General features: G+C 48.8%; 2 protein-coding genes across 11 annotated transcripts; one reads left to right on the forward strand and one right to left on the reverse strand.

The window, feature by feature from the left end:
- Positions 1 to 193: 193 nt before the first annotated feature.
- On the forward strand, positions 194 to 7,503 carry ABCB6 (ATP binding cassette subfamily B member 6 (Langereis blood group)). 7 transcript variants are annotated; one of them, XM_057745602.1, is made up of 19 exons: positions 200 to 1,061; positions 1,403 to 1,540; positions 1,796 to 1,982; positions 2,178 to 2,279; positions 2,444 to 2,627; positions 3,237 to 3,358; positions 3,874 to 3,983; positions 4,166 to 4,231; positions 4,398 to 4,523; positions 4,680 to 4,756; positions 4,845 to 4,908; positions 5,019 to 5,104; positions 5,317 to 5,374; positions 5,594 to 5,698; positions 6,128 to 6,302; positions 6,455 to 6,567; positions 6,808 to 6,902; positions 6,974 to 7,042; positions 7,232 to 7,503. In XM_057745602.1, the coding sequence occupies exons 1-19, from the start codon at positions 513 to 515 to the stop codon at positions 7,326 to 7,328; spliced, it is 2,523 nt and encodes an 840-aa protein (XP_057601585.1). In that variant the 5' UTR covers positions 200 to 512; the 3' UTR covers positions 7,329 to 7,503. The 7 variants fall into 7 exon arrangements, with proteins under 7 accessions (XP_057601588.1, XP_057601585.1, XP_057601587.1 ...); XM_057745604.1 differs by having other exon boundaries at positions 231 to 307; XM_057745605.1 differs by lacking the exon at positions 1,403 to 1,540 and having other exon boundaries at positions 194 to 307.
- ZFAND2B (zinc finger AN1-type containing 2B) lies at positions 6,897 to 10,549 on the reverse strand. Of its 4 annotated transcripts, XM_057745607.1 has the most exons (10): positions 10,489 to 10,549; positions 10,292 to 10,364; positions 9,909 to 10,003; positions 9,544 to 9,675; positions 9,271 to 9,422; positions 8,940 to 9,035; positions 8,804 to 8,864; positions 8,655 to 8,722; positions 8,262 to 8,334; positions 7,627 to 8,044 (listed from the first exon to the last, which is right to left on the reverse strand). In XM_057745607.1, exons 2-10 carry the CDS (start codon positions 10,344 to 10,346, stop codon positions 8,000 to 8,002), a joined length of 777 nt encoding a protein of 258 aa, XP_057601590.1. In that variant the 5' UTR covers positions 10,347 to 10,364; positions 10,489 to 10,549; the 3' UTR covers positions 7,627 to 7,999. The 4 variants fall into 4 exon arrangements, with proteins under 4 accessions (XP_057601594.1, XP_057601590.1, XP_057601591.1 ...); XM_057745608.1 differs by having other exon boundaries at positions 7,627 to 7,940; positions 10,292 to 10,531; XM_057745611.1 differs by lacking the exons at positions 7,627 to 8,044; positions 8,262 to 8,334 and adding an exon at positions 6,897 to 7,021 and having other exon boundaries at positions 10,292 to 10,531.
- Positions 10,550 to 20,739: the final 10,190 nt, after the last annotated feature.

Genomic DNA, 20,739 nt, shown 5'->3' on the forward strand with positions numbered 1-20,739 from the left:
CATAGTTCCCTGGAGGTCAAGGACTCCGGCAGGACGTGCGGTCAGATTTCCCGCCCTGAACACGTGATCATGCCGACTCTGCTCTTCCATTTTGCCTTCCCCTGCGTGCCCCATTCTCCCCGCCCCTTCGGAGACACTGGGCCAATGGGGACCCTGGGTAGGGGCTGGGGGCGGCCCTAGTGGGCGGGCCGCTGCGGAAGAGAGCCGCTGGAGTCGCACGCTGAACATTCCGGTGGGCCCCGACTTGGCCGGAGGGTCCCCGGCCGCGAGCGAAGGGCGGACGGCGGAGACGGCGTACGTGCCCGGCGTGAGTGCGTGGCGGCGGCGCGTGCGCGAAACCAGTGGGTGGTGTGGCCGCGTCCACGGGCGTCCTTGCCCCGCGACCCCCGCGGCTTAGCGCCCAGAGGCTCCATGACCCGAGATACCTGGGACTCCGCGCCCCGCCCCAAGCGGCCGGTCCAGTTCTGCAGGCCCTCAGTCCCCTCAGTCTCGGCCGGCGGCCGCGCATTGCCATGGTGACTGTGGGCAACTACTGTGAGGCCGAAGGACCCGCGGGTCCCGTCTGGGCGAAGGATGGCCTCAGCCCCTGCTTCTTCTTCACGCTGGTGCCCTCGACAATGATGGGCCTGGGGGCTCTGGCCTGGGGGCTGGCTCTTCCCTGCAAACGTCCGGAGCGGCCTGGTGGCGCCGACGCGGTGTCTTGGGCGGCCGGCCCTCGCGTCGCCCCCTACGTGCTGCAGCTGCTTCTGGCCACACTTCAGGTGGCGCTGCCCCTAGCCGGCCTGGTTGGCCGGGTGGGCACTGCCCAGGGTGCCCCACTGCCAGGCTACCTATTGCTGGCTTCTGTATTGGGGACTGTGGCCAGCGCCTGTGGCCTAGGGTTGCTTGTGGCGGAACGGAGCCAGGCACGGCAGAAGCTAGCAATGGGCGTCTGGATCAAGTTCACGCACAGCCCGGCTCTCCTGCTTCTCTGGACTGTGGCTTTTGCAGCCGAGAACTTGGCTCTTGTGTCTTGGAACAGCCCACAATGGTGGTGGGCAAGGGCGAACTTGAGCCAACAGGTGAGGGACCTTATGAGGGGAGGGGAAACGTGGGTAGCTGGGCCTGGGTAGAAGGGCGGCATGTTTGGTCACACTGGCTCCATGCTTTCGAATGCCTCTAAGTAGGGGAAGAAAGGAGGGGCCAGCACTGCCGGGAGCTGATAGCCAGCTGGTGGGGAGTGGCTGTGCTGAGTCACTGTGGATTTTTTTTTTTTTTTGAATTTTTTTTAAAGCCTTTTAGATGATGGGCCCCTGAGGAGGACCTGGGTGTGTGCCCTACACTGGTCCCCAGCCGTGTTGTAAGCAGTAACAGTGGGATTTTGGACCTCATTGATAGTCTCTCCACATATGTTTAATTCTAGGTTCAGTTTAGCCTGTGGGTGCTGCGGTATGTGGTCTCTGGAGGGCTTTTTGTCCTGGGGCTCTGGGCCCCTGGACTTCGTCCACAGTCTTACACCTTGCGGGTCAATGAAGATGACCAAGATGTAGAGGGGAGCCAGGTACATCTCAGTTTCTGAAATTTTGGGTCTATCTTAATTCCATTCCCCGTCATCATTTTTTCCCACCATAATAACCCATTTCTTTCCTAAATCTCCGTTTGTGCCCTGTTAGCCTTTCGGACCCCATCAGGGATTGCTTGTGGGTCTAAGTTACCTGGGAGCTGTAATCCCATACGTTTTCCCGAGGTGGGTTCTGGTTAGTGTGCTTCATTTTGATTTCTGAGCTCCCCTCCCCTATGTGTTTCACCATCCTAGGTTCAGTCAACAGGAGAGCTACCAAGGTCTACCTGGCGAGACCTTGGCAGGAAGCTCCGCCTACTGAGTGGCTACCTGTGGCCTCGGGGGAGTCCAGCTCTGCAGTGTGTTGTGTTCATCTGCCTGGGGCTCATGGGGCTGGATCGGGGACTGAACGTGTTGGTCCCCATCTTCTATAGGGACATAGGTGAGGGGGCGAAGGGGTATCAGCTCAGCACTCTGGTTCATCATTGGCCTGGTTGGTGCAGGGGACTAGTCTAGGGAAGTGGGACAGAATTGGGAGCTGGGTGGTCACAAAGAGGCTGTGGCTTATGCCTGGAGCAGTTTCTCCTGAAGAGCGTCCTAGGGGCCCTAAGTAGGCCTGCACTCGTTTTCTCCATAGTGAACTTGCTGACCCAGAAGGCACCCTGGAGCTCCCTGATCTGGACTGTCATCATCTATGTCTTCCTCAAGTTCCTCCAAGGCGGTGGCATCGGCAGCACAGGTATGAGGGACTCTGCTCTCGCCCTGGTTGGTATTGGCTCCTCTCCCTCCTCCCGCAGGCATCCCTTTCCCAGGCCCCTTGGTGCTCTCAGACCTTTCACATCTTGGTGCTGGGCTGACATTGTGCCCCTCAGCCCTACTGAGGCCTCCCCTGGCTACCCCCAGGCTTCGTGAGCAACCTGCGCACGTTCCTATGGATCCGGGTGCAGCAGTTCACCTCGCGGCGGGTGGAGCTGCGCCTCTTCTCCCACCTGCACGAGCTCTCGCTGCGCTGGCACCTGGGGCGCCGCACGGGGGAGGTGCTGCGGATCGTGGACCGGGGCACATCCAGTGTCACGGGGTTGCTCAGGTGCCAAGCCAGTGGAAAGGAAGTGTGGGAGGGCGGGGCTGGAGAAGCAGGGGTGGAGGGGCTGTCAGGAGAACCCACCCAGCTTAAGGAGCTGCCCCTCTGTCCTCTTTTTTCTTTTTTTAAATTGTAAGATGTACACACACTCTCATAATAATTCAAATAAAGTAGACAGAGAGCAAATCTCTTTTGATTTCCGCTCACTTCTCCAGAGGTTCCCACTCCATTTAGTATGTTGAGTTTTGCCTTTTTGCATTCTTTTTACACATATATGTGTAGACTCACAGAACTAAGGTGATGTTGTGAAGGTTTCCCCTTAAACAAATGGTGTCACGATGTAGGCATCATCCTCAGCATGGCCTTACTATCAGAATGTTAGGAAGATGTATTCTCATCCACGCACGAAGATCTTCCTCACTCATTATAATTGATCCAGACCATTCTGTAGTTTGGGCATGTTATGGTTTATTTTGCCATCTACCTTTTAAGGGGCATCTAGCTTGATTCTAGTCTGCTGCTGTTGAAAACAGAACAGTAAGCTGAAACCCCCTAGGCAGAGTTGCTGGCTCCAAGCCCTTAAACCTTTCTTTGAAGCTTGACTTTGCCTCCTAGCTACCTGGTGTTCAACATCATCCCCACACTGGCCGACATCATCATTGGCATCATCTACTTCAGCATGTTCTTCAGCGCCTGGTTTGGCCTCATTGTGTTCCTGTGCATGAGTCTTTACCTCAGTGAGTGCTGCTCGGTGAAACCACCTCCCTGAACTAAACACGGACTGCCTTGGGCATGAGCCCTGCCCCCACTCAGGTGATCCGGCTTTGGGAGGCTGTAGATCAGTGGCCTTGAATAGGCTCCTGCTGCTCCCCAGTGTGACGCGTGAGCCTCTTCTGCCAAGGGAAGCTCAGCTCACCTGGGGTGGAGGGCTGGGGAGGGGCGTCCTGGTCACATTAGGTGCCCACTGTGGATGCAAGTCAAGGAGGGACCTCATTTTTGTAACAAGATGCAGCTTGCCTTCATTTGTTTACCAAAACCGTTTTCACACAGGCTTTGTGCAGGCTGCAGTGATGTCTTAGACATAGCCCTTCCTTCAGGGAACTTACGACTTCTCCCACTTTGGAATCTGGATCTCTGGGCTGTAGCACAGGGTTAGTGCACATGTGACTGGCAGCAGACATACACATGGTCTCCGCTGTTGGGAGTGATGTCTTGTTCTCTTCTTCCTCTCCCTCCTCCTGTCCCTCTCTAGCCCTGACCATCGTGGTCACTGAGTGGAGAGCGAAGTTTCGGCGTGCTATGAACACACAGGAGAATGCTACCCGGGCACGGGCTGTGGACTCTTTGCTAAACTTTGAGACGGTAACAGAGGCCTCGGTGGCAGTGTTGTGAGGCGCGGAGATGTGGAGGAGTGTGCCGGGGGCCATCGGAGCTGATGAGGAGCTGGGGGGTGCGAAGTGTGCTGTTTATAATTAGGGAGAAGGGATGGGGAATCTAGCTGAAAGCTGTGGCCTTGGGGAACAGCGGTGGTTTGAATTCATCAGGTGAAGTATTACAATGCGGAGAACTATGAAGTGGAACGCTATCGCGAGGCCATCATCAAATATCAGGTGAGGATGCTAGCTTGAGGCCTCCTGAGAGCCACAGGCCTGGCCTTGTGGAATTGCCAGGACCAAGAGGAGTAAAATTTGGGCTGTGAGGTACCTGGGCCCAGGTTGGGATTTGGTGACCGTCAACATGTATGTGACATTCCTTCCTCCTGCATCATTGCCCCAGGGTTTGGAGTGGAAGTCGAGTGCTTCACTGGTTTTACTAAATCAGACCCAGAACCTGGTGATTGGACTTGGGCTCCTCGCTGGTTCCCTGCTTTGCGCATACTATGTCAGTGAGCAGAAGCTACAGGTGAGGGAATTCTGCTAGGCCTGGGGAAGAGGGCCCTGCGGTCTTTGTCTAGGCCACCAGGTTCCTGGGTGGGAAGCAGGCAGGGTGATAGCCAGTGGGCAGGGTTGCAGCTTGCAGGCCTCCTGTGACTCTGTCCTCTTCCCTGGATGTCCACAGGTCGGGGACTTTGTGCTGTTTGGTACCTACATCATCCAGCTGTACATGCCCCTCAACTGGTTTGGTACCTACTACAGGTAACCTGACCCCGGCCCTCACCTGTCTGGGATGCACTGTTATTTCCCCAGCTCCTCAGAGGAGCTCCAACCAGCACTCTTCTTGCAGAATGATTCAGACCAACTTCATCGACATGGAGAACATGTTTGATTTGCTGAAAGAGGAGATAGAAGTGAGTGAGGAGAAAGGAGCCGGGTTTGTAGGGAGCGGGAGCCTGCGTGGTGTTTCTGTATCTGGAGAACACCAGGCCTGTAATGGCACACATTGGTGGCACTCTCCCAGGTGAAGGACCTTCCTGGAGCAGGGCCCCTTCGCTTTCAGAGGGGCCAGATTGAGTTTGAGAATGTGCACTTCAGCTATACCAATGGGTGAGCCCCTCTCCTTTCACTGTCCCCCAGGCCCCTTTTCCGGTGTCCATTTACACACTGCCTTCCTGCCCCTCCTCCCTGCTTCTCAGCCCACCACTACCTGGGAAGAGAGCCTGAGCGGGAGAGGAGCGGGGCCCAGGAGTAGCTCTAGTGTTGAAGGGGGCCCCTGGCATTGCAGCAGGCCTGCTGACCATGCCTGTCCTTCCTTGCAGGCGGGAGACCCTGCAGGACGTGTCCTTCACCGTGATGCCTGGACAAACACTGGCCCTGGTGAGAGGAGACCCAGCCAGTTGGCTCAGACGCCTTGAGCTTCCCTTATTCCAGTGCCCATGGTACCTTGGGACCCAGGCTCTGGAATCAGAGAGCACCCTCATGCTGGGTCACAGGATTGAATGTGGCAGCCTCCGTGAACATTGGTGGCCTCTTAGAGTGAAAGCCTTAAAAGCCAGTGGGCCTGAGAGTATTTCCTCTCTGTTTCTCATGGAACAGGTGGGCCCATCGGGAGCAGGGAAGAGCACAATTTTGCGCCTGCTGTTTCGCTTCTATGACATCAGCTCCGGCTGCATCCGAATAGATGGGCAGGACATTTCACAGGTAAGGATGCTTGGGAGAAGACTGCAATTTAGGAGCCCATGTGTGTAAGAATGGCAGGTGCTGGGCTTCCAGGGAATGGAGAAGGAGCTGCTACCCCTGCAAAAAGCTGGGCCAGGAGACCTCAGCCTTTCTAGGGGCAGATGACCTGCACAGGGAAAGTACTCATGAGATTGAATCGAGTGGTGCTGTATGAGGCACAGAGATCTGCAGCAGTCCAGGGAGGCAGGCAGAGAGTGTGTGTTTTCTCTTTATTGATGGGGAAACAGACTCGGGCTAAGCAATTTGCCCGCACAGCTAGGGTTTGCGGAAGTGGAGGCAGGATTCTCACACAGGGCCTCTCGTCCCACGTGTTTCCCACCAGCCCATCCTACCTTCCAGGCCTGGTGGGGTCTCACCAGCCAGGCAGGGCATATGGTCTTTTGGCCCCAGGTGACCCAGATCTCTCTCCGGTCTCACATTGGAGTCGTGCCGCAGGACACTGTCCTGTTCAATGACACCATTGCCAACAATATCCGCTATGGCCGCGTCACAGCTGGGAACGACGAGGTGAAGGCTGCGGCTCAGGCTGCAGGCATCCACGACACCATTATGGCTTTCCCTGAAGGTGAGCCTCCCTTGCAGAGTCCACCCTGCCACCCCCCGCCCAGTTCAGGCCTGTTACTCCCTCTGACCTCAGCTCCAGCCCTTCCTTGCCCATCTGGTCACGGAAACCAAGTTTATTACGTGTGACTTGAGAGAGATGGGCAATTTCCACAGGGTACGATACGCAGGTGGGTGAGCGGGGACTGAAGCTGAGCGGTGGAGAGAAGCAGCGTGTCGCCATCGCTCGCACTATTCTCAAGGCTCCAGACATCGTTCTGCTGGACGAGGTGAGGGCCTTGAGCAGCCTTCTTCCTCCTTTCTCCTCCGTGTGTGCCTCAGCCATTCCTGCTAGGCGCCGTCTCCATCTAGGAGAGCTAGCACGAATCCATGTTTCACAAAAAGTCCTTACGGTTCTGAAGCGCAAAACAAGGTTCTTTTTGATTCCCGAGGCCTTGGCCAGCAGCTTGCATCCTCCTCCCACTGGGAACTTGGGTGGCAGGTGCATTTTACCCACTCCCTCTCTGTAGGCAACATCCGCGCTGGATACATGTAATGAAAGGGCCATCCAGGCTTCTCTGGCCAAAGTCTGTGCCAACCGCACCACCATCGTGGTGGCACACAGGTACAGGATGGGCAGCGGGCAGTGGGGCCCACTTTGGTGGTGTGGTGGGTGACTGATCTCTGACTTCTTAGGCTGTCCACTGTGGTCAGTGCTGACCAGATTCTTGTCATCAAGGATGGCTGCATTGTGGAGAGAGGACGGTAAGAGACACAGCACTATGAACAGGGAAGGGCCTCTGAATCGGGGGCCCTGGGAAAAGGTTGTGGAATCCTAGGGGTTTCTCGAAGGATCTCCCTCACCAGTTCCCTGTCATCTCATAGGCTAGTGGCGAGGACTCTTAGTGTAAAACTGATAGTTGGTTGGAACTTATATTTTTCTCCTTGCCCCAGGCACGAGGCTCTGTTGTCCCGAGGTGGGGTGTATGCTGACATGTGGCAGCTGCAGCAGCAGGGACAAGAAGGTGACTCTGAAGACAGCAAGCCCTAGACTAATACATTGGTGACAAAAGTTGTGGCCACTTCCCTCTGGAAGGATAACTGAGGGAAATACATTGTATCCCTCTTCCCTGCCATATTTCATCCTGGCCTTGGTGCTAGCTATAGTGAAGGAAAGGGGCCTTTCAGAAAACCACTTTGGGGGAAATAAAAGTGTGGACTGTGCTAGGATCACTGTGACTTTGTGGTGTGGGGGATTGCTGCAGGCCTGCACGCTTAGGTCAGGTGAGCATTCTTGACAGGACTCTTCTGTTTTGGGTTGGAGAGGAGAAAGAAACACACCACTCTGATGTCTTATTGACTGCCAAGATCGTTTATTCTTTCTACCTGCCCCACGCCCCCCCCCCCCCAGTCTTCTACACTTAGGGGGAGCCCCAGTATCTGGGGGATGACAAGATGCAGGGGGCCTGAGTCGGGCCTGGCTAGGGCCCAGCCAGGGAACAGTTCAGAGCTGCTCTCTCCCATGCAGCTGGAGAGGCCAGCAGAGCCATCTGTAAGCTCAGCTCCACAAGCTGTTTCTCCTGATGCTCCCTGGAGGTGGCCTCCACATCACTCCTCCTCATCTTCACTCCAGGCTGCTCTGGGCCTCCTCTCCCTGTTGACCCTAGAGGTGCGAGGGTCACAGTCCTCCTCAGCTGAGCCTCCCTCCCCAAGCCCAAGGCCCTAGCACAGGTTGCAGTTGGATGGCTTCAAGCTGCGGCTTTGAGCCTGGAGCAAGGGGAGGGAAAGGAGAGGAAGACAGGGTGCGACGTCAAGGAAACGAGGGGGAGAGTCCTCACTGCAGAGCTCAGCATGAGCTGGAGTTATATTGAAAACAAAAGGATAACCACCATCCCAAAACTCTACCACTTGGAAGAACACCTCCCCTCCCACCATAAACTTACTTCCTCCCAGTGCAGGGCCTGTCCCTACCCTGTCCTCATACCTGCTGCTGTCGGTATTCTGCCTCGCTGGCTGATAGTGCTTGTGCTAAAGCTAAGTCTTCTTCCTCCTGAGAACTGGGAGGGAGGAACAGCTTAAGTTGGATGACAGTATCTAAAATGTGAGCATCTCATCTGTTAGGCATCACTGTGCTGAGCACTTTTGAGTATTATCTCAGTTTTCATAGCTAGGGTTCTACCAGGTATTAGTATTGTCTCCATTTTATAGAGGATATTAAGACTCTAATGGGTTAAAGAACTTGTCAAAGGTCATATAGTTCAAAAGCTTAATTTTGGGCCAAGTTCCTGTTACCCTCTGTCAGATGAGTGGTCCCACCTGCCTCCCTCCAACAGAGCCCTCGCCCACATCCCACCCTCTTTCACCAGAGAGTAGGTACCTTGGGACCTGGGGTTTGGTCTCTGCCAGAGACAATTCCAGAGCTCGCTGCAGAGCTTCATCCTCACTCTGCAAAAAGAAAAATAAGACCAGCTGTCTTGGACTTTACTCTCTGTGAGCTTGCTTCTGTCCGACTTCTGCCCAACTCACCAAATCATTTTGCAAAGCAATCACTGGAGGGGCTGTCCGGGATGGAGACTGAGTTGTGGCTCTATGGCAGACATTCAAGAGGCTGAGGTCAGAGATGTGAAGGGAAAAAAGGGAGAGGAGAAACAGGCAGGCCTACCTGCTGGCAGAGGTAGATGATGGCAAGGTCTGGTTTGGGCTGGGCATGGTCTTTGTAGAAGAAGCTAGGCTTTGTGCTCTGGCGATGGCAGCCAGTCTGTAGGGAAGAGACACACTTGGCATGCCTCCAGGTAAAGTCCGCTTACGTGATCCTCCCAGGCCTGACCCAGGAAGTCAGAAGGGGAGCTCCTTCAAAAGGTGTGGAAAACATGTAGTTGAAAAATATATAAAAGATTCTAACCAAAGCTTCCCAACTATCATGACAGAGGTTGAGTCAGTTCCAAAAGGATGGGATGGTCCCAAAGGCAAGTAGAGGACTTGGTTGCAATTACCCTGCCCTACTGGTTGGGTGCCCCTCCCCAGAGCAATCATGGTCCAGTGGGTGACGGTGCTTGATGCAGAAGTTTCGGCCACAGCGGTCGCAGGTCAGTTTCATCATTTCCCGCTGCCGGCAGCCAGAGCGTTCACACTTATTGGTGAAGATCTGAGGTAGAGTAGGAAGGATTGTCTGCTGAGACTGATTCCCTTTCAGTCCCATCCTAACAGTTCAGGTTTCCAGGCATCTGTAGTCCCAGGTGACCATGGTTAACCCCTCTAATGCTTACCTTACGTTTTTGCCGAGCTGGATCAGAGCGACAGTCTCGGTCAATGTGCTCCCCAACAGCACGGTCAGGGGGCTCCCCTCTGGCCACAGGCACAGGCACATTACAGAGTGGGCATACAGGTACCTGGATATCCTATAGTTAGGGAGCAGGGGTCGGTCTGTGGCCTACTCCCAGTCTAGCCAAATCGGTGGTCCTGAAAGAACCTCCCTGGAAGAACCTGGACATGCCTCCCTTAAAGGAAGCAATGTTCCCAGCACCGAACCTCAGAAAAACAATAAAGGAGAGGAAATGGGAGGCAAAGGCGTTTCGGAGACTGCATGCCATCCTCCACCGGCCCCCTTTCACCCTCAGACCAACCCCCTCACCTTTTGGTAAGCAGATCCACAGTGATGCTGGGCGTAGGCAACATGGTCTGCGCAGAAGATGCCCGAGCAGGCGTCGCACTTCAGCGGCAGAAAATCTGCAGGAAGTGGGTCGGATGCAGGTCCAGGGGGACCTCGACGTCGCTCCCGCTCAATCAAGCCTTCCACTCAGAGTTAGGAAAATGCCGCCGTACTCGCAGCGAACCGCACCCCTGACCTAGTCCACTATCTCCTAAGCCACGCCCCAACTTCGAGCCCCGCCCTCCTTGGGCACTTCCAGCCCGGGAGTCCACCCTTCCCACCACCTGCAGTTCCAAGCCCCTCTCCGCCCGGCCCCGCCTCCCGCGTGCTCCGCCCCTCACCCCCTCACCCCCTCACCCCCTCACCCAAGCGCTGACAGCTCGGCTCCGAACAGTGAGCCCCAAGGTCCGGAAACTCCATCGCCGGGCTGGGCGGAGCCTACTGGGAGAGGAAGCGATGCTGAACTCCTCTAAGGTTCCCGCTCCGGGTCCAAACGGCGACCTCGCACTCTGGGGGGACTCCCTGTCCCGCCCCTTCCTCCCCCCAGCCCAGCCCGCGTTACCGGAGCGTCAGCACCTCCCGGCCCGCAACTCCCACTCCTCCCCCGGCGCGCGCGGGCGCGCTGACGTCATCGCGCAGGGCGGGCACGTCCCGCGCAGTCCCAGGGCGGAGGGGGAGGGGGCGCGTCCGGGAAGAGCGGAGCCCCGCCCCTCCTGTTTCGCCAGGCTTGGAGCTGGATGGTTTCTTCCGGGCTAGCAGTTCCCCGCGCGCGGGTTGCAGACCCTGGGCCCGGCCCTGGCTCCACGCAGGGCGAAAGGGCTGGCGAAGGCAAGGACAGATGACATCTTGGAGGGCTGGGGTGGTTTGGGGTCTTTCACAATTGGATCCTTCGCCTGCTTCTCACTCTACACTCTCCCCCTAGCAGTTTCGTTCAGAGCCACTGCTGTACTTAACGAGCTGACAACTCCCTTGTTTCTGTGAAACACACATTTCTCTCCAGAGCTGTAGCTCCTCCAAGTTTAGCTTCGATGTCCTTCCGTAAGACTTCTCTGGCTCGCCTCAGTTTGAGCTAAGCACCTCTCTTTTGTGGTCTCGCTGGTTCTGTTTTAGCCCCCTGTAGCTTTATTGTAATCAGCTGTTCCCTCCCTCCCCCGCCGCGCCCTCCCCAACATAAATATACTGGTAAGTCAGGGACCTCGTCTGCCTTGCTTTGTGTCAGGCGCCGGCAACCCAGAGCAGTGCCTGAAACTGTGGTTTTCAGACTTCAGTGTGAATCTTCCTGCAGAGCTGCTTTAAAATGCAGATTCCTGAGCACCAATCCCCAGGGCTTCTGATTCAGTAGGAAGCATAGGAGAGAATTCTGACAGATTATCTGTGTACTACACTTTGAAAAACACGTGCCTAGAATATTCTGAATGCTTATTAACTATTTCTTGAATGAAGCTAGAGAGTCACTGGATTGATGTACTGCTTTACCTTAGGGAGCCCCAGGTTAAGACCTTCCATTTCAGCACACTTTGTCTTTCACATGCCTCTCGGGCCCCTCGTGCACGGGCTTGGTTGCACACTTACCTTCCCATAAGTGTGGGAGTGGGGACAAGTAAATGGGGGAGATAGATTTAGGGTTGAATAGTGTCCTCCAAAATGGAGAGAGAACCATGCTACAACTGGAAATGAGGAGACAGCCCTCTTCTCTTCTCCGTCTCCCCCTCCAACTTTTGGCTGTTTACCTCTGTGTCTGCTTCTTACATCCTTACAGCTCTAAGGCTAGTGGAAATTAAAACCGTTTTTTCCTGGTTCCTCAAGCAGAAGGCCTAATTTCAGCTCCGACTGTGCCCAATCGCCTTGACTTGGATCATCTGCCAAGCCCTGAGCTGTGACCCAGGGGTCAGGGTACGTGATATTCTAATGGGCCCGGCCGGAGTCTCATGTTTGGGGGAAGGGAGTCAGCTCCACCTAAAGTGAAAATCACCAAGCTGTCTTGGACAGTCCTTCCAGAAAACCCAAGAGGGTCCATTCAATTCTGTTTTTGCTTCCTTCAGCAATATACTGAGTGTCTGCTCACATGCCTGTCACTGGATAATCATGCAAAGACTAGGGTATACTGGGCAATACGGCAGTGCCATTTCAGGTACACCTATTCTGGAGTTGACGAGTATTATTCAAGCCAAAACCTGAAGGGTGAGTAGATGTTGGCTAGGTGAAGGCCAAGGGAGGAAGGAATGAGGTGGAAGGAGATGGTATTCTAGAGAGAGGAAACAGTAAGGACAAAAATCTGGAGCTAAGAGGGAACGAGATCCTTTAGGTGAGCTTTTAAAAAGCTTATAGCATCGGGATCTTAGAGTGTAAGAGACAGCTTGGCAGGAGATAAAGCTGAAGAGTTAGCAGGAATCAAATCTCCTCAGGTCATGGAGGCCACATTAGTATTGAGTATTTGAACATGAACATAATGAAAAACTATAGATAGCTTTAAGCAGGAGAGTAATATGATCAGATTTGTATTTTGGGAAAGTCATTCTGGTTTCAGAGTGGAGAACAGATTGGAAGAAGGGAGACAGGTAGAAGGTTGTTGCTGTAATAGAGGCAAGGGATAATGGTGGCCTGAACTAGGATGGGGACAATGCTTAGAATTAATGAAAGCTCAGTATAGAGGTTAGATATGAGATAGGCATTTTAAAATAAGTAACTTTCTAATATATCACTGAAAGGATAAAATGGTAACAAAAAAAAATTCCTTTTTTTTGGCCACACAGTGCAACTTGCAGGATCTTAGTTCCCCAACGACTAGGGATTTAACCTAGGCCCTCAGCAGTCAGAGTGCAGAGTCCTAACTGCTGGACCACCAGGGAGTTCCCTCAGAACAATTTTTTTGATGAAATATTGTGGTCTTATCTGCAGGAAACATCTTGACCTACCTCTATGCAAAAGTTCAGCCGAACATTAAGTTAGTGTGTGGAACACCTTTGGCCAATCCTTCACAGAAATTCTGGCAGCTGTTTCCCACAACCCATCCTCACAACCTGGGGTAGGCTCTGGGCAGCCATGTTTCTGCCAAAGATGATTGGTCTGGGAGTGATCATTTGACCCACACTGGGTATCTAAGTTTGTGTTCCCCCAAAAGCATAACCTGAGACAAGGATTTGGATGCAGGTAATTTATGTAGGAGGTAATCCTAGCCAGAGCAAGAGAGTGGGAAGGAGGGAAAAAGGGAAAGAAAGAAAACCCATAAAGAGTGTTATTGAACTGGTTACTACTGTGGCAACTGGTTACTATTGTGGTTCCCAGTTCCACTGGGAACCCTAGGAGGAAGCATATAAAATACACTTCAGAATCGTCCTAAAGGACAGGCAGCTGGACCGACTCCTGTCTTCTGTAAGCTGGGGGTTTCTACTGGGGATAATAACTCCCACGTCTACCTTGCACAGCCAACCTGTACCTATGTGCAAGCTGGTTGAGCTATGAGGTACTTTGGGCAAAGCTGGGAGGCAGAGATACTGAAGCTGGCTCAGCTTGGAAGTGGGAAGCCATCAAGGCTGGTAGGAGCTGTCCACAGCGACAGCTGAAGTCCAAGATGTGCCAAGCAGACAAGGCACAGGGCACCAGGAGCATCTGCTATATTTGGCCAATCAGATTCTTTCCTGGGAATTTGGAATCGAGGCCAAAAGAATGAGTGTTCATAAAACCATTGAATCTGTAACATATAAGCTATGGGCTTGCTTTCTGCCATACTACCATACTGTTGTATTGACTGAGGGACAGGGAGGGATTGTTATCTGCAATAGTCTGACTGATGGGACACAGTCAGCCCCATAAAAAGAGATTGATCTTGTAGCTTACACACATGGGTTTAAGACATATCATTACCTGACTCTTTTGCCTCTTCCCAAAGTCTACACCTGCCCCCCGCCCCCACCAACAAAACTGGCTAACTGCCATTATTTCATTAGTTTCACTCTCTCTTTTAAGGCAGTTATAAGTTACCCCGTTAGATTCAGGATATTTCCCAAGGCTTTGTCAGGCTTTCTCTTGACTCCCTGCAGTCAGGCTATAGACATGCAGGAGACTCTCGATCTGGGTATACCCTTAGGGTCCTCTGCCATGGGGATTCAGCTTTTGGCCTAGGCCCTTTAGAAAGGACAGTTGTTGAAGAACTTGCTGATTGTGATTTCCAAGACTCCATATCTGTGAATTCCAGCATCCGTTCTGTTAGATTTAAACATATGAAATTGCTAATAGTTGACTATATTTTAAATTTACAAAAACAGCAATTTCATATGGTTTAATCTAATCTAAGCACCACATGTCACAGGCAAGAATTGTTTTTCCTCTGACTCTCTATCTAATCCTTACCCTGCTGGGTTTTGGAGCCCAGATATGAAGACAAACAGGCACTGTCTTCGAGTGTGGTTTAAAGTCCATGGACTTCCCTGGTGGTCCAGCAGTTAAGACTCCGTGCTTCCAATGCAAGGGGCGCAGGTTCAATCCCTGGTCAGGGAACTATGATCCCACATGCTGCATGGCCAAAAAAATAAAATAAAAAATAAGTCCACACACCTTAAAATCAGTTGTGTCAAATGTCTATGTACCTTAGCACTTCAAACTTGCACCATTTTCTACTACAGTGTATAAGGAGAGCATATTGGGTAGGACATAGGTTAAGCTGCCATAACAGGGACTCAAAAAAACAGTGGCACGAACAAGAAAGAAGTTTAATTTCTTTCTTATGTAATTATCCAGGGCTGGCTGGTATGACAGCACCTGTCAGGGACTTGGACACCTCTAAGTGTTGCCTTTGTCTGTGTGGTTGCAAGTGAGTGCTTGTTCTAGGCAGCAAAATGAGGGAGAAGAAAGAAGGTATCCCCTCCACCCTCCACCTGGCCTACCCCCACCATTTAAGGGTATGACCCTGAACTTGCAAACATCATTTCTGTGAAGGTTGTATAGACCAGCACTTAGTAACATGATCATACCTAGCTCCAGGGAAGCTGGGAAATGTAGTCTTTAGCTGGGTGGCCATGTGCCCAGATAAAATTTCAATTATTATGTCAGTGAAGGAGAACAGATATTTGGGGGACAACTAGTGTCACAAAAGGAAATAAAGGATGACTTTTATGATATTTGGGCCATCCTGAGCCTGAAATAATGAAGCAGGTGGTGCGGCACTTAGAGGTACACAGTAGCTAGAATGGTGTAAGGCATTTCTCTTAGCTCAGGGGGTTTGAGGATGAGAACAACAGTACTACGCACCACCTGGTCAGTCTTCAATTGTAGCCGCTCTACTCAATAGCCATTCCCCAGCTCCCTCCTTGAGGACAAACTCTGATTTTAATCATCCTTTGCCAAGCAGTTGTGTTATGCATGGGTCCCTTTGCAGCCCCCAGGATGAGTCTTAAATGGTCTAAGTCGATGGTTTTCACACTTGTAAACCATTAATCACAATAGGAACTATATTTTATAACCCAACACACACACACACACACACACACTCACCCTGATGCTTGATCTTATTATGTTTGATACACTTTGATATTCTATTATATTTCATTTTTTAAAAATGCTGATTGCCATACACTACATTGATTTCCATCCACCATCCCATTAGGGGGCTACAACCTTCACTTTAGGAAAAAACTCAGCTTCTCTAAGCCAACAAAACTTCCCCTTTGTTGAGGCACATAAAACAATTTGTGTCTGAAAGAAAAATTTATCCCAAACTTTAAAGAAGACAAAAATGATGATCGTTCTTTTTTTTTAATATAATGCTAGAGTTTTCCTAATAAGCCAGCTTGACCTTCACCTGATACTCTTTGGAATATAACTGTTGTCACCATATATTTGATTAACAATCCACTACTGATAAAAGCACAGTGTTTACAGTTCTGTAAAATTAACCTGTAGAAATTGATAAGGTGTTGTTCTTGTATAGCCTTGAAGAAACATTAACCTGAAAGGTGTTATTTTTAGCCTTGTAGAGTATTAATCAGTTTTGTATCTAACCTAGTAATTTTTTTTTGTCTATTGATATGCATACATTTCTTTCCTGAAAACACTCAGAGAACCAACGTGTATTCTTTATCAGTTCCCTCATTAATGATCTAAATAAAACCTTTATATGTATATACAATCTAGTTGGATGAGAATTTATTTCTGCTCTGGACATTACCTGTGACATCTAGCACTCAGGCAGCTATTTTGTGACGATGAGTGGAGCCAACAGGCTGAAGAAGGCGGAGAAGAAAGATGGAAAAGATCCACAGTCATTGATAAATTAACCAGCCCGGGGATACCGCATCTGGCCTCTTGTTATGTGAGAAAGTAAATGTTCTTGTTAGCAACGTTTTCTGTATTTTGCAACCCAAAGCTTCCTTTGTGATACACCTGTCGTGGCAGCTCATCTTAGTAAAAACGAACATTTGATTCACCGAGTTGGAACTTTTTGCTGGTGTATTGTTGACATACAGTGGTGGCTGTGGTAAAGCAGTGGAGTGATGGCTGAGCTTCCCAATCAACTTTAGAGATCCTCCCCTTACAGCTCTGGAAAGACTCCTGGTATGGTGATATTATATTCTGTGCATTAATATTGTTTACCTGTTTTTATTTTTATTTTTGTTTACTTGCTTTTAATTTAAAATTACTTCCAGGGCTTTATAAATACTTTTATTTTGTTTTAATATATAGCTATCTGATTTTAAATCTTTTTTTCGTGTTAAAGTATAATCATTTGGTTTTAAGAATTTTATTTATTCACTTTTTCCCCCTCTCTACATTCATGGCTTTAGAGTTGTAGGCTTCCAGTTTTTGGAACCTCGTTTGGAACAGACTAAGCAAAGAGATGCACTGCCTCTCTCCCTGCTCCCACTCCACAAATGCTCAGATAACCAAAAGCTTAGAGAACCCTAAAAATAAAATCTTTGGAGCTCTCTCTTGAGCTTGAGCCAGAATGTTTTAACTGCCAGAGACCCCAGAGACCACAAGAGAGATTGAAGCCCTCACAGTTTCTCTTTTCTCAGGAAAAACTTTTCCTGAATGATGGGTTATAGTCAAGATTAAGCTATTCATGCTGATCCGCAGTCTAGGAGCTTCCCAAGATTGAAAAGGATGATGAACAGACCAAAGCCACCACCTCCTGCTGCAAAGTGTAGATGTAGTTTCCTTGCTTCCTGAATAAAGGAATAAAGGAGAACATTGAGAGAAATCCAATAACACTTTCCACATTGAACAAGCTGTTTCAGAAGATATCAATTAGCAACTGAGCATTGCTTAAATCTCTTTTATTGTAGACCAGCAAAGCACATGCAGACCTGCTAAGCAGCTTTGTGCTTCAGCTGTGGGAAGCTGAGCTGCAGCCTCCCGCAGGAACAGCAGAAATTGGCTCCTCTACACATCAGCAGGTGGAGTCATGGCCAGACACCTCTTATTTCAGCTTCAGCAGGTTTAAAGCAGACAAGGTCAACGTGAGGACGACAACAAGGATATCTCAGGCCCAATTCTACTTGAATATGAGTTTAATGGTATCTGTTTAGTGGTTTTCCTTCTCCTCAATTGACTCAGAGAAACAGTGCATACTGAAAGGGAAAGAAAAACCGTTTTGCTAACTGTTCTGTCCTACTGTTACTCATCTCTTAGTTTAATCCCCCATGAAAACCTTTTGAAGTAGATATTATGTATTCCCATTTTGCATATAAGAAAACTGAGATTGAAAGAGATGAAGTTACTTGCTTATGGAGATGGGATCTGGACCCATGTTTGTGCATTACCTTAAGTGCCATGTTCTTTCATTATACAACATTACCTCCCCCAAATCCACTCTATAAACTCCTCAACAACTGAAAAGGAGAATCTTAAGCAGTGATTTTCTCAGAGTGTGGAAAATCCCAAACCTCTGCATGGGTTGTCAATAATCAAACATCCTTTCAGAGCAAGGCACTATTTAAATATCTAAATATTACTATTTAAATAGCCAGGTGTGGAAGCTCTTTGATTAGAACTGACTTCAGATCCCAGGAGATTAGAAGACCAGCATGGCTCTACCTTTGCTGAGGTCTGCCTTGCATCTTCAGGTGCGTGATATATAATCTTTGTGACAATATTCAGTCACTTGTCCTTAAGTGCCCTAACTCTCCTGTGGATTAATTATAGACTCCTAGCTTAGGCACATAGTTCAAATTCATATGATTTTACAGTTTACATATATTTGATTCAATCCATTAAATATTGACCAAGTCTTATCAGATCTTTTACTAGGCCCTGGGCATATAGGTGAATAACTTATGGTCTCTGCCCCGTAGTTGTTCAATGTTCAGAGGGAGATATCAGGGAGAGGGTGCTACTGGCATCTAATGGGCAGAGGCCAAGGTTGCAGCTAAACATTCGACAGTGAACAAGACAGCCCCTATCACCACCAACAAAGAATTATCTGGCTCAAAATGTCAGTATTACCTATAGTCAATAGTTGAGAAAGGCTGATTTTAGATGAAGTGTAAAACTGGAGCTTTTCTGAGTGAGTTCAAATCGCAGTGCCAATAACTACTAGCTGTTAGAGGTTAACAGATTGGAGCAAAATGACCTCACTGGTATTTCAGTATTTATTTTACAGAAAACAATAATTTACTTTTTTTTTTAAACTGAATGGTTCTGTTTTTAAATTTATTTATTTATTTATTTATTTTATTTATTGGCTGCATTGGGTCTTCGTTGCTGCACACAGGCTTTCTCTAGTTGCTGCAAGCAGGGGCTACTCTTCATTGTGGTGAGCAGGCTCCTCATTGTGGTGGCTTCTCTTGTTGTGGAGCATGGGCCCTAGGCTTGTGGGCTTCAGTAGTTGCAGCACATGGGCTCAATAGTTGTGGTTCACGGGCTCTAGAGCACAGGCTCAATAGTTGTGGCACACAGGCTTAGTTGCTCCTTGGCATGTGGAATCTTCCCAGAGTAGGGCTCGAACCCATGTCCCCTGCACTGGCAGGCGGATTCTTTACCACTGTGCTGCCTTGGAAATCCAATAATTTACTTTTAAAGCCAAATATTCAGCATTTTAAAAAGTAAAATTATTTATTATCTTTGAAAGACACACACACATACACAACTAAATGTTTAAAAAACATGAATGTTAAATATACATTACTATTTTAATATAAATTCTTAGCATATAAAATTAATAAATTATTATTTTAGAGGAAAAAAACTAAATGCCAATAAAAGTAAAAAATGTAATCACAAATAATTGGAAATAAAATCACTTGCTCTTTTTAAAAATAATGGGATTTCCCTGGTGGTCCAGTGGCTAAGACCACATGCTCCCAAGGCAAGGGGCCCAGGTTCTATTCCTGGTCAAGGAACTAGATCCCACATGCTGCAACTAAGACCTGGTGCAGCCAAATAAATAAATAAATATAAAAAAATAAAAATAATGATCTCTTAAAGAAATATATTAAGATATCACTGTTAAGTTGTACGTGTATTTTTGGTACAAATTTTTCTAGCTGCTTGATAAAACTCTTTCTAGTGTACTACTTGAAAGAATATGAGGAGATGGTTATAAATCTAACTTCAAATATAGTTCCCCAACTCTTTCTTGTTAAAATAATTTCATGTCTTTAAAAAAATTTATGTATTTATGTATTTATTTATTTATTTATTGGTTGTGTTGGGTCTTTGTTGCTGTGCGAGGGCTTTTTCTAGTTGCAGTGAGTGGGGGCTACTCCTTGCTGCAGTGCACTGGCTTCTCATTGCCATGGCTTCTCTTGTTGTGGAGCATGGGCTCTAGGTATGTGGGGCAGGCTTCAGTAGTTGCGGCACATGGGCTCAGTAGTTGTGGCTCACAGGCTCTAGAGTGCAGGCTCAGTAGTTGTGGCGCACGGACTTAGTTGCTCCACAGCATGTAGGATCTTCCTGGACCAGGGATCGAACCTGTGTCTCCTGCATAGGCAAATGGATTGTTACCACTGCACCACCAGGGAAGTCCCTAGTTTCATGTCTTGTTTGATAACTTTGAGATCTTTTTGTTTCTCTAGGTGGATACATTTTTTTCTTTTAATTTCTAGCAAGCTCTAGTTTTGTTTCAAATGGAAATTTTCTGATTTGTATCCATCTTCTTCAACTTCATTGATCCTAGATTGAGATTCTGATGCAGAGAACCTATATTAAATTTTAACATTATCCAGTTCCTCATCTACTTGTTTAAAGTGTCTCTGAACTAGAAAAATTATTCTTATAATAGACGTTTGTTTTGTCCATTGACATCATTTCCCTCCTCTTGAAGTCTGTGGGATGCAACAATGCTTTATAAACAAACCTTTCTGTGTTCAAATTTTTAATGCAGCTATACCTCATTTATAAATGATTCAGAATTCAGATTTCTTTTTCCAATGTTGAAAGACCATTTTTACCTCCATTAAGATATGAGTTAGTTTAAGATATGAGGATATGTGAGAATAACAGAATACTGAAAACCAGTACTGTAATCACAACCAGCTGTGTAACTTTGGGCAAGCCATTTTACTTCACTAAGCCTCAATTTCCTCATCTGTAAAATGGGGGAGATGGGTTCCTACATCAAAGCGTGTTGGTGAAGATTACAAAAAGGATACATGTAAAGCACTTAGATCTATGACTAACATATACGGAATAATTTAACATGTGTATCTTTAGTTGTTTAACTGTATATTATTCATTATTACTAAATTTATTCATTTCCCATGTGTTGATACATTGTTTTTATTTTTTATAATGTGGGGACTGTCAGTCCAAATTCTTGAATATAATTTCCACATAAGCTTGGTGTAGTGGTTTTAAAATGTATCCACAAGGGGATTCC

Source organism: Hippopotamus amphibius, chromosome 8, assembly GCF_030028045.1.
Source record: "Hippopotamus amphibius kiboko isolate mHipAmp2 chromosome 8, mHipAmp2.hap2, whole genome shotgun sequence".
In the NCBI taxonomy this organism is placed as follows: domain Eukaryota; kingdom Metazoa; phylum Chordata; class Mammalia; order Artiodactyla; family Hippopotamidae; genus Hippopotamus; species Hippopotamus amphibius.